Source organism: Corticium candelabrum, chromosome 6, assembly GCF_963422355.1.
Source record: "Corticium candelabrum chromosome 6, ooCorCand1.1, whole genome shotgun sequence".
Taxonomy (NCBI): Eukaryota; Metazoa; Porifera; class Homoscleromorpha; order Homosclerophorida; family Plakinidae; genus Corticium; species Corticium candelabrum.
The window spans coordinates 7,959,870-7,970,817 of record NC_085090.1 but is presented as its reverse complement, the minus strand read 5'-3'; the positions used below and the strand labels follow the sequence as shown (position 1 = coordinate 7,970,817).

Genomic DNA, 10,948 nt, shown 5'->3' with positions numbered 1-10,948 from the left:
TAATCAGTGCAACTATTTTGTGTGACCACGCCCACACCCAGCTTACAGCTTACAACTAAATGATTGCAGAGTACAACTGACTGTTACAACTGCATTTACCATTCCTTTCAGCATTCTATTCTGGCCTCTCACTTCATCTCCAATATCAATAGTCAGCTACATGTATAAACATAGAGAATTGCAATTGCGCGAGGTATTACACGCAGGACTCCGAGGCCCAAATTTCAAAAGCAATGCTTTCCGATTCATACCGTCTTGAGAGCCGAAACCTTGTGTGTCATCTCTTGTACCAACTTTTCATTTTCGTCCTCGAGAAACTCCTCCGTCTGCGCACTCGATCTTACTACAGAGTCTTCAAACGCCAATGTAACACCATAAGCGACTCTCTCCGTTTAATCATCACACTGAACACTTTACCTGGATGAGGCCGTCTCATTCGCGTTTCTCAACTGGTCGACACAAAGGCAGGAAAACATATGACGTGGCGTTACTTAAGTCCCGTATTTGACTAACCTCCCGGATGTAGCTTAAATGGCTCATCGAAGGAAGACGTTGTCTGAGCAGCTCATAGCGTTAACTAATCCCGAACCGAAATCGTTTGACGAAGATGGCGATGGCTTGAATGCAACCCTCGTGTGTAGAGAAGATGTTGAGTATGAAGGAAAACTGGACGATCAGAAAGGAAATGACGTCTTCTCTTCAGGACAGATCGGCAGGAGAGCTGCGGCATTTCAAGAGGAGGAAGAAGATCGACGATACGCCGGACGAGTGACAAGCAGGAGGAGAATGAGAGAAAAATGGCGGCTTGATGATGATGATGGTGATGGAGTGGAGGAAGATATTGAAGCACGTGGTGACAAACTGTTGAGTGAATTTACAGAGAGTGATGTGAATCAATCAGGTGGACGTGACAGTGACGTGGAGAGTGAGGATTCGGAGATGTTCAGTGAGGAAGATGATGACGATGGTGATAATGATGGTGATGATGATGACGATGATCAACGGAAAGAGAAGGGAGCTGAGATGGTTGATGAGACTGAAAATGTTAGGCATTTTTCTGAGCAGAATTTAAAGGAGGAGGTTGAGAAGGGACATGCTGTCAAGGCTCAACTCAGTGCGTAACTCATTTATGGAACAGATTAACGACCGGACAGACAAATGTACATACATACATACCTGCAGACAGACAGACAGACAGAAAGATAGACAGGTGAGCAGGCAAGGCGACAGACAGACAGACAGACAGACACAGACTGACAGACAGACAGACAGATAAATATATGAAGGCAGACAGACAGACAGACAGATATATGAAGGCAGACAGACAGACAGATATATGAAGGCAGACAGACAGACAGACAAACAGATAAAATATATGAAGGCAGACAGACAGACAGACAGGTAAGCAGGTAAGGCGACAGACAGACAGACAGGTAAGCAGGTAAGGCGACAGACAGACAAACAGACATATAGACAGTGAACTGATAGACTGTGGTATCCTTTGCTTGTCTCTTAAATTAAGATAGCTTGCTGGAGTTGATGCTCATTTGATTGTATGTTTTGTTGTAGAGTTATGGGATTGTTTTCTTGAGTCTCGCATTAAGCTGCAGAAGCTGCTGGGTATTTGTAATCGTTTTCCTCAACAAGATATGTGGAGCGAGTTTCAATCGAACGGTGGCCCAGAGTTGATGAAACAGTTGCAAAGAAGTAAGATCTGGTCAATCAACTAGTAATAGTCAGTGTTATGTATGACATGACTTGGAAGGATGCATCTCACAATACTTTAGACTATTGTATTGAAGGGATGCATCTCACAATACTTTAGGCTATTGTATTGGAGGGATGCATCTCACAATAGACTAGACTGTTGTATTGGAGGGATGCATCACAATACACTAGACTATTGTATTGGAGGGATGCATCTCACAATACATTAGACTATTGTATTGGAGGGATGCATCTCACAATACACTAGACTATTGTATTGGAGGGATGCATCTCACAATAGACTAGACTATTGTATTGGAGGCATGCATCTCACAATAGACTAGACTGTTGTATACTAGACTATTGTATTGGAGGGATGCATCTCTCAATACATTACACTATTGTACTGGAGGGATGCATCTTTCAGTACATAGTGGAAATCACATCATCACACAATTGATGTTTTCAGGTCAAGCAAAACTACGGAAGTTTCTAGACTCATTACTCTCACTACAAAACACTCTTTTGGAGCAGAACAAAGACATTACAGCAGCAAATTCTAAAAATTCTCAACAACGTCTAGGTAACATGTTCATACACAGTATGTCATCCTTTCTCTAATTGATCAACTTTCTGTGTATGCAATTGAAGGCGATTCAGTAGAGTCAGATGAAGAAATTGCAAGCGACGTGGACGAAAGTCATTCGGGTGTCGGAGAAGCCAACGGCGACGTGTCTGACAACGAGTCAAATGCTACTGATGATGAGGTGGGAAAGGATGAGAACAGAGAAAGCAGCAACTTTATTAGCAAAACATCGAACGAGCAAAACAGGAAACGACATCGATCATGGGTATTAATATTTATAGTAATATATTTGATTAATTAATTATTTATATTTATAAATTAAATTATTTTATATAATAATATTCAAAGTCATTGCTACATTTATTGTGCTTAGAAAGTTTCTAGCTACAATAGATAATAGATCTTGATTATGTATTAAGACGTACGTATCTGTCTCATACAATATCTGGGATTTCATAGAGTCTTCCACGTGGAGTGTCATATGACCAGCATGTAGCTAAACTACAGAAGTCATTTGATGAGTACCGAGACTCTGTGATAACGAAATGGGATGAGAAGCTACGAGTGGCAACAGGAAAATTCAGCAGCAAGTCGTTCTTATCAAGAAATCAGAGCATGATGAGTCGCATTAAGCAGGTAAGTCGTGTTGTTTACATATCTTTGGGTATCCATCTCTTTGTTTGCCTTCCTGATTGTTTACTTGCCTGTCTGCCTTTTGTTTGAGCTGCTGCTATGTTTTCTGTTATTGTCTGGTTTTGTTGTAGATTCTAAATGATCGTGAGCGCCTTATAAGACGCACACAACTTAAGAGGTCAACCTACTGTGTTATGGGGAGAGACGAGGATCAAGAGGTAAGGAGATCTTTCCAACAGCATCTAATATCATAGACGTGGAGCAATAAATGGCAATAGATCAGTTGTGTAGATGTATGCTGTGTTATATTGATATCAATCATGTTAATTATTTTGGACTAGAAAAGTAGTGCTACTAAAATTTAATTGCAATTTTGTTACCAAAATAAGGTAATGTAGCAATAGAGACATGTGACAGTCATTGGTAGTAGTTGTACTGTATTGTATGGGTACACTAGCCGTGTTCCTAGCCGGTGTGTAGATTTCAGCTCTGGATGAGCTTCTCTCTCTCTCTCTCTCTTGGTGTGGAAGGAGAAGCTCATCTAGGAGTTGAAATTTACACTTTGGCTGGGAACAAGGCTATGGGTGTACACTAGATTTGTGTTTCTGATTCTTAGGTTATTGGTGAGGATAGAGATGCTCACCTTCGGGATTATGACCCTGAAATCTTTGACGATGACGATTTCTATCATCAGGTACACACACACACACACACACACACACACACACACACACACACACACACACACACACACACACACACACACACACACACACACACACACACAGCGACACACACACATTCAACACCATCATGACACTTCAATTATCTGTATTATTATTAGCTACTAAAGGAGCTCATAGAACGACATGCTACTAGTGCTAGTGATCCCTTCGCTATAGACCGGTGAGTTGCCCACACATCATTTGCATGTCTGAGGCTACTCTCTTGACTAAAGTTTTGTTTCTCATTGAAGGCAATGGCTAGAAGTCCAGCGAATGAGATCGAAAGCACATAGAAAAGTTGATACAAAAGCAAGCAAAGGACGGAGAATTCGGTGAGAAGAAACAGATAAGAAAGAGAGCCTCAAGGCTTGCATGTCTAACCTCAACATTAAACGTACAAAGAAGCCTCAACACGCATTGAACTCGTGTGTGTGTGTGTGTGTGTGTGTGCACGCGCGCGCGCGCAAGTTCAAGTCACAGTGATGGCAAGCTATGGCATAATTTCCTTAAAATAGAAACTAACACACATTTGCTTCTCTCAACTCAGGAGTATAAATGAGTACCTGATCATTGACTGGGGTCCTAAGTGGCCATCGGCTGTGATGTGACATCAGCCACTGGGGTCCTGGTGAGACTTCGGGTGCTCACACCACAGTTGGCTTCACAAGTTGGTGCTCCTGTGAGCGCCTGGCCCGGCTCCAGGAGTTTGCTAGTGCAGGCCCAGAGTTCCCTGAATTGCGCACAGGGCCCAGCTTAACAGCTGGGGGCGTGACCTTTGAGAGGCAGCTCCTGACATTTAGGAATTTTTTAGGCGTGTGTGTGTGTGTGTGTGTGTGTGTGTGTGTGTGTGTGTGTGCACGCGTGCATGTGTGTGTGTGTGTGTGTGTGTGTGTGTGTGCGCGTGTGTTTGTGTGTGTGTGTGTGTGTGTGCATGTGTGTGTGTGTGTGTGTGTGTGTGTGTGTGTGTGTGTGTGTGTGTGTGTGTGTGTGTGTGTGTGTGTGACTGTGCGTGTGTGTGTGTGTGTGTGTGTGTGTGTGTGTGTGTGTGTGTGTCACTGTCTGCATGTGTGACTGTGTGTGTGTGTGTGTGTGTGTGTGTGTGTGTGTGTGTGTGTGTGTGTGTGTGTGTGTGTGTGTGTGTGTGTGTGTGTGTGTGTGTGTGTGTGTGTGTGTGTGTGTGTAGTACAGTACTGACATTTCAAAGCTCTGGCAAGTAGCGAAACACATTGTTGATAGCAACATAACCCGATTCTTTCTGTTTTAGTTTCGATGTCCACCCGAAGTTACAGAGCTTCATGGCCCCAATTGAAACAGGCTCAATGCCTGATTCATCAAGGTTACAAATCATTTAGTTTAATATTGATAAGTGTGAAACTTATTGATGAAATTGGCACAGAAATGATCTCTTCAGTTCTTTATTTGGAAGACAGCCAGTGCAGGCGTCATCCAAGAAAATCACTTGACAAAGTATGTCAAACAGTGTGCTGTCATACAGCGATATTTACAGAATCCACAGATGCTGTGATTTAGAGTAAAACAGATTGTAGCAGTAAAATCAAGAATTATTGTTAGATATGAATGGAAAGTCTTTGCAACATGTCACTGTGTGTAATCAATCACATTGAGTCTTGTGTGTGTGTGTGTGTGTGTGTGTGTGTGTGTGTGTGTGTGTGGTGTGTGTGTGTGTGTGTGTGTGTGTGTGTGTGTGTGTTTGTGTTTGTGTGTATAATTGTTGCATTATTTCTTAATGTATTGAAAGAATATACGTGAATGCGTCTGTATGACATACAACTGGCAGATCCATCATTCACTGTATGTCAGTCTACCAGCTCCACAAAACAAGAATCAAATAACTTAGATATCTACACATCTGTTTAGTTGATTAAACAGACAGAAAACTTTGTTATAAAAAGTTTTAATATTAATAACATCTTGAAATAAAGTCTTTGTCTTTCTTTGCTTGCCAGTACCTAACCTCATGTCTACACAGTTTCCTGTTGTATAGAAACATTTGTTGCTAGCAGAGTGTTTGTGTACTAACCATGTGACCGACCTTATTCTAAACTTCACTGCATTCTTGTTGCCTTGGGTCTGTATGCCTCACTGTAACATTGCAATAGAGATCAGATTGAGTTAATTGCATACTATGATATGTGGTTGATGAGAGGCAGAAAGGTCTACTGCAAAAGAGTGCTTGGTAATGAAGTGGTGTACAAGAAGGATGTTTTGTGTAAAGAAATGTGAGTATGGTGGAAACGGACTCTGGAAACACACACACACACACACACACACACACACACACACACACATACACACACACACACACACACACACACACGCACACACACACACACACACATGCACGCACGCACGCACACACACACACATGCACGCACACACACGCACACACACACCACACGTCGCACACCTGGAACCTGGAATTCTGCCATACCCACTATGGGCTTTGGCATTGCAGAAGCTTTCGCCAAGAAGAGCGGAACGCGCTCTATTCTGCGAGTAGTAGCAAATACACAGTCAGATGACCAGCTTGCTGGGCTAGCGCATCCTAGCCTCACACCATCCTCAGCTTGCCAAGGCTGAAGTTAGCATGTATTTTCTCCCCTTGGCCAGGGAACTACCGGAAATACAAGGTCCCGTGGGTACCCCTCTTGGACGGTTTAGTGAGAAGACTTTCACCCCTCTTTCAAACATGCCACACACACACACACACACACACACACACACACACACACACACACACACACACACACACACACACTGGATCATGGATCGTTCTGTGGGTGCTTAGGGTTGTTCATACCGTCTTGATGAATAACTTGCGTGTTCTCTTGTCCTTGTGTAACGTTTTCACAGTTTGTGGCATTAAAAGTGTCTAAATTTGAAAACTAGTAAGCAACAATATGTAGATACCGGTATGATTGTCTGATTAACTTACACTGAGTATTGATGGTTAGTTTGTTTCCACAGTTTCTTTTCACACATGCCCATGCCCATGCACATCTTCTTGTCGCACAAGCCCAAATGATAGAAATGATGACGAATGTGCCAATGACAATGGCAATGGTAATGGCTTTATTGTTGTCTGGTTCATCTACTGGAGTATCGATCATCTTAATTGAGGCAACTTGTACACACAGCCAACAATCTGTAGTTTTGTCTATTCATTTGTTTGGCTGTCTGTCTGTCTGTCCATCTGTTTGCCAAGTCCACTAATGTTTTAAAGTATTTCACTGTGAAGGACTGGTTCATTATAGAAGTTTAGGATGTGTGCAAGTAGAGAATCTGTAACAATAAAATAATCTGTTTGTCTGTCTGTCTGTCTGTCAAATTTTTATATATTTTTGTCTGTCTGTGTGTCTGTCTATCTGTCTGTTTATCTGTCTGTCTGTCTGTCTGTCTGTCTGTCTGTCTGTCTGTCTGTCTAATACATATATTCTCAACATTGAAATCTACATTCAACACAACTAAGCAACTCTGTCTGTCTGTCTGTCTTTCTGTCTGTCTGTCTGTCTGTCTTTCTGTCTGTCTGTCTGTTCATGTCGTATTGGAGAAAAAGATTTTCTACAATTCTGCAAAGATGCAATGCCAAAGTTATCATTAGAAAACTTTCAAAACTGTCACCTAATCATGGTGATTTAGATAGATTATTTGATTTTGACATTCAAAGTCAAGTCCATTAGTAAATGACTTTGTTGTTTGCAAGGACTGATTTGTATTTAAAAAATCCTAGCATATGTACAAGTAGAACCTGTATGAGAATGAATTATCAGTCTGTCTGTCTGTCTGTCTGACTGTCTGTCTGTCTGTATGTATATATGTATGTATGTGGCTCAATTGGTTAGAGTGTGCATTTGAAGAGTGGCAACATCCGGGACCTTTGGGTCAGAGTTTGAGTGCGGGAGGGCCACATACATAAATTCCCTTGGGCAAGGAACTAACATACAATTGCCTCTCTCTCCGGAGTGTCAGTTCTGTCTACAGCAAGTATCTACAGCAAGTACAGCAAGAGTGAAGTACATCATAGTGACTTCTGATAGTGACTTCTGCTACGGTAGTGTTAGATTGCAGTGTTAGATTACAGAATAGTGATTGCAGGATCTAACCTGGGCCCTAAGGGTCCTTGTAAAAAAATGTATGTATGTATGTATGTATGTCTGTCTGTCTGTCTGTCTGTCTGTCTGTCAATACATATTTTCGAACATTGAAGTATTATACACCATCTAAGCCAAGCAACTAAATACTGCCCAAGCCAATAGGGCTTGGTTCTACCTACAACTATTTATGTTTATGTTGTTGTCTCTTGAAACTGTCTGTCTGTCTGCCTGTGTTTGTCTTCAGCATACGTCACATTCACTAATTCATTGTTGCACTGCTTAGTCAGATTTTGAGTTGATACAGCACTTTTACAGTTTGATTCAAAACAAAGAAAATCTGTCTGTCTTGTCTTTCTCAATTCATTTATTTTGTACATCAATGTGAGAACACATGGTAAAGCAAAACAGCAATATCCCCAGTTCATCAGTCCAGTCTGTTTGTCTATGTATATTAATTAAATACCTTTTGTAGACACAGATGGTTTATCTCTAGTTGTGGGTTGTGTTACTGATGAAGTGGCTAGTAGATTTGATAAATTTTGAACTGAGGAAACTGTGCCACCAACAGTAGAATTGCCAGCTTGAGATGCAGTAGTGGATATCGTGGGTGTCGAAGTAGCCATGTTCTTAGTAGAAGGCAACTCTGCAATGTTAATCATTATTGACATTATTGACATTATTGACATTATTGACAACATGACCTGGAGTGTATGTAGTGTATTTATAGCTTGTCGTGCTTTGATTTCGTAGTAAAATAAAAGTGACATTCTTGAACGTGTCACGTATAGGCCATTGCAGTGAGGATGACTTTGCCATATACATTATTATTTGCATTTGATTTTGATATATATATATATATATATATATATATATATATATATACATAAAGTTTGTGTACACACACACACACACACACACACACACACACACACACACACACACACACACACACACACACACACACACACACACACACACACACACACACACACACACACACACCTAAAAAATCCTAAATGTCAGGAGCTTCAGAGGTCACGTCCCAGCTGTTCAGCTGGGCTCTGTGCGCTACTCAGGGCACTCTGGGCCTGCGCTAGCAAACTCCTGGAGCCGGGCCAGGCACTCGCAGGAGCACCGACTTGTGAAGCCAACTGTGGTGTGAGCACCCGAAGTCTCACCAGGACCCCAGTGGCTGATGTCACGTCACAGCTGATAGCTGCTTAGGACCCCAGTCAATGACCAGGTACTCATTTATACTCCTGAGTTGACACACACACACACACACACACACACACACACACACACACACACACACACACACACACACACACACACACACACACACACACACACACACACACACACACACACGTTTAAGTATATAGCATTTTGTGTTTTAAGTTCTTACCATTCTTGTCTAGCACTGTGAATTGCTTGCCACCAGAAATTTTATCTTCTGTCTGACAGCTGTATATACCTGTGTCGTTGAGTTGCACATTGCCAAGTACTATGGTTGTTCGTTCATTCTTTTTATCATATTTGCATCTCATTCTTGTTGAGAGGCGTTTGTATGGTTCGTTGCATTTGACAAGGAGCTTGTCATCTTTGAGGAGTGCAGCCAGCTTTGTTGTATTTTTATGATCACATGTTATGTGAAGGTTCTGGCCTTTAAAGAGAGTGTCATATGAGAGGTAAATAGAAAGAGAGGTTACTATAAATACAAAAGAAATAATTGTGTATTATAAAGTTGCACCCGCACGCGCGCGCGCGCGCACACACACACACACACACACACACACACACACACACACACACACACACACACACACACACACACACACACACACACACACACACACCACGTAGAGTATAGAAGCAACTCTAGAGATCTGCCACGCCACGTATGCATGCAATGTACATGTGACACGTCTTCCATCAACTCATGTATGTTATCTAAGTGATATCTATGTCACCCATCGCCGCTACCTTAGAAAGTATCTAGGTATGTTACGTGTGTACAAACTGGACATGCACTCAGATCACCTTTTCAGATGCCTATTTACACCATTCTTTACCTAGTAAGCATGTCATGTACCTTTTGTTAGTAAGACCCTACAGTCTCTGTAGACATGGATCAACTCTCGTCAAGCCTAGATACAGTTAGTTTTGCTCCAAACGTGACGCTGTACGTGCTGCTTTGTGTTCTAGTTGACTGCTGCTTCAAATCTCGAGAACAATACCAACAACGTCAATATACATGAGACCAAAGGATGACCACGGGGACTGTAGCTAGTATTTATATGGCCTCTGGTATACCTGCATGCAGTCTGTAGCTCTATAGGCCTCACAAAGCTTAGTCGCAACTACAGCTAGGTAGAGTAGCGCAGTGAGATCAGCTAAGACTTGCCCTAGACGCCAAACGCATGACAGTTTAGAGTAGCTTCAGCAAATAAACCAAACATCTAGAGGGTACGACACTCACAGTATCTCAGAGGACACTGACACATCATGAAACTTTAACGGTCGCTTAGACGCGTTGCGACGTTGCACGCGCTTTCGAACTAACTAACGTAAGTGCTAACCTTTGTGGTGCAGACAGAGTTGCAGCACGATCATGCTAGTTAGCACGAAAGACGACTGCATGACAAGTTCTCGGCGCCACGTGTCACTGTGTGGGACTTGGGACGGTTACGTCGTCTAGCTGATCCGTCCACGTGTTGTGGGACTTCGTCTCTCTTGATGACGAAAGGTACTGTGCATGTTTGTATTTCGCGCATACGTCACTGCGTGAAATAGTTACATTACATTGCGTTCCTGACATAACCGCCATGCAATGGGCACGTGACGACTAAGTTGCTGCTCATGCGCCTCCGTACAGAATCGGTTGGTATGTGGTGGCTTGAATACCGATCGTGTCGCGCTGTTAATTAGTCTCGCGTGGCCAGACGTTTGCACGCTGGGAGGAGGAGCTTGTAGCAATATACGTATAGTTTTTAATGGTGGGTCAAACAAACAAGTTCTGCACCCGTGACAAAGGACAAATTACGATGTTTTACATTTTCAACGTCTAAGCCGCTACTACGTGTATGTATCTAGTTTTCTACGTACATGTTTAGTAGTATTTTTTACACATGTCTAGTGGGCAGACCAACTAAATTTTTTGATGCTTGGATATTTGGAGT

The 10,948-nt window shown here is 42.2% G+C and overlaps 3 protein-coding genes across 5 annotated transcripts in view; 1 reads left to right on the top strand and 2 right to left on the bottom strand.

The window, feature by feature from the left end:
- Positions 1–510, bottom strand: part of LOC134181417 (BET1 homolog) — a 1,114-nt gene extending 604 nt beyond the window's left edge. Inside the window, exons 1-3 of the mRNA XM_062648697.1 lie at positions 418–510; positions 252–352; positions 100–156 (exon numbers count right to left, since the gene is read on the bottom strand). Coding sequence (XP_062504681.1) covers positions 100–156; positions 252–352; positions 418–436 — 177 coding nt within the window. The 5' untranslated portion in view covers positions 437–510. The remainder of the gene's footprint in view (positions 1–99; positions 157–251; positions 353–417) is intronic.
- Positions 511–514: 4 nt separating this feature from the next.
- On the top strand, positions 515–9,238 carry LOC134181415 (protein AATF-like). Of its 2 annotated transcripts, XM_062648693.1 has the most exons (11): positions 515–1,114; positions 1,570–1,707; positions 2,177–2,290; positions 2,359–2,558; positions 2,753–2,929; positions 3,058–3,144; positions 3,543–3,620; positions 3,771–3,832; positions 3,903–3,983; positions 4,916–4,987; positions 5,048–5,241. In XM_062648693.1, exons 1-11 carry the CDS (start codon positions 532–534, stop codon positions 5,112–5,114), a joined length of 1,659 nt encoding a protein of 552 aa, XP_062504677.1. In that variant the 5' UTR covers positions 515–531; the 3' UTR covers positions 5,115–5,241. The 2 variants fall into 2 exon arrangements, with proteins under 2 accessions (XP_062504677.1, XP_062504678.1); XM_062648694.1 differs by lacking the exons at positions 4,916–4,987; positions 5,048–5,241 and adding an exon at positions 9,188–9,238.
- Positions 5,482–10,490, bottom strand: LOC134181416 (uncharacterized). 2 transcript variants are annotated; one of them, XM_062648695.1, is made up of 7 exons: positions 10,349–10,490; positions 9,175–9,477; positions 8,230–8,409; positions 6,608–6,766; positions 6,473–6,544; positions 5,705–5,754; positions 5,482–5,645 (listed from the first exon to the last, which is right to left on the bottom strand). In XM_062648695.1, the coding sequence occupies exons 1-6, from the start codon at positions 10,407–10,409 to the stop codon at positions 5,711–5,713; spliced, it is 819 nt and encodes a 272-aa protein (XP_062504679.1). In that variant the 5' UTR covers positions 10,410–10,490; the 3' UTR covers positions 5,482–5,645; positions 5,705–5,710. The 2 variants fall into 2 exon arrangements, with proteins under 2 accessions (XP_062504679.1, XP_062504680.1); XM_062648696.1 differs by lacking the exon at positions 10,349–10,490 and adding an exon at positions 9,842–10,039.
- Between the last annotated feature and the right edge of the window lie 458 nt (positions 10,491–10,948).

Excerpts from the sequence above, each read along its gene's own strand:
- LOC134181415 (XM_062648693.1), top strand. The coding sequence starts at position 532 with ATGGCTCATCGAAGGAAGACGTTGTCTGAGCAGCTCATAGCGTTAACT. Across the intron at positions 2,291-2,358 it reads AAATTCTCAACAACGTCTAG|GCGATTCAGTAGAGTCAGAT; the intron begins GTAACATGTTCA and ends ATGCAATTGAAG. Across the intron at positions 3,621-3,770 it reads ATGACGATTTCTATCATCAG|CTACTAAAGGAGCTCATAGA; the intron begins GTACACACACAC and ends TATTATTATTAG.
- LOC134181416 (XM_062648695.1), bottom strand. The coding sequence starts at position 10,409 with ATGCAGTCGTCTTTCGTGCTAACTAGCATGATCGTGCTGCAACTCTGT. Across the intron at positions 6,767-8,229 it reads ACCATCTGTGTCTACAAAAG|TAGATGAACCAGACAACAAT; the intron begins GTATTTAATTAA and ends TCGATACTCCAG. Across the intron at positions 5,755-6,472 it reads GCAAGTTATTCATCAAGACG|TGAGGCATACAGACCCAAGG; the intron begins GTATGAACAACC and ends GCAATGTTACAG.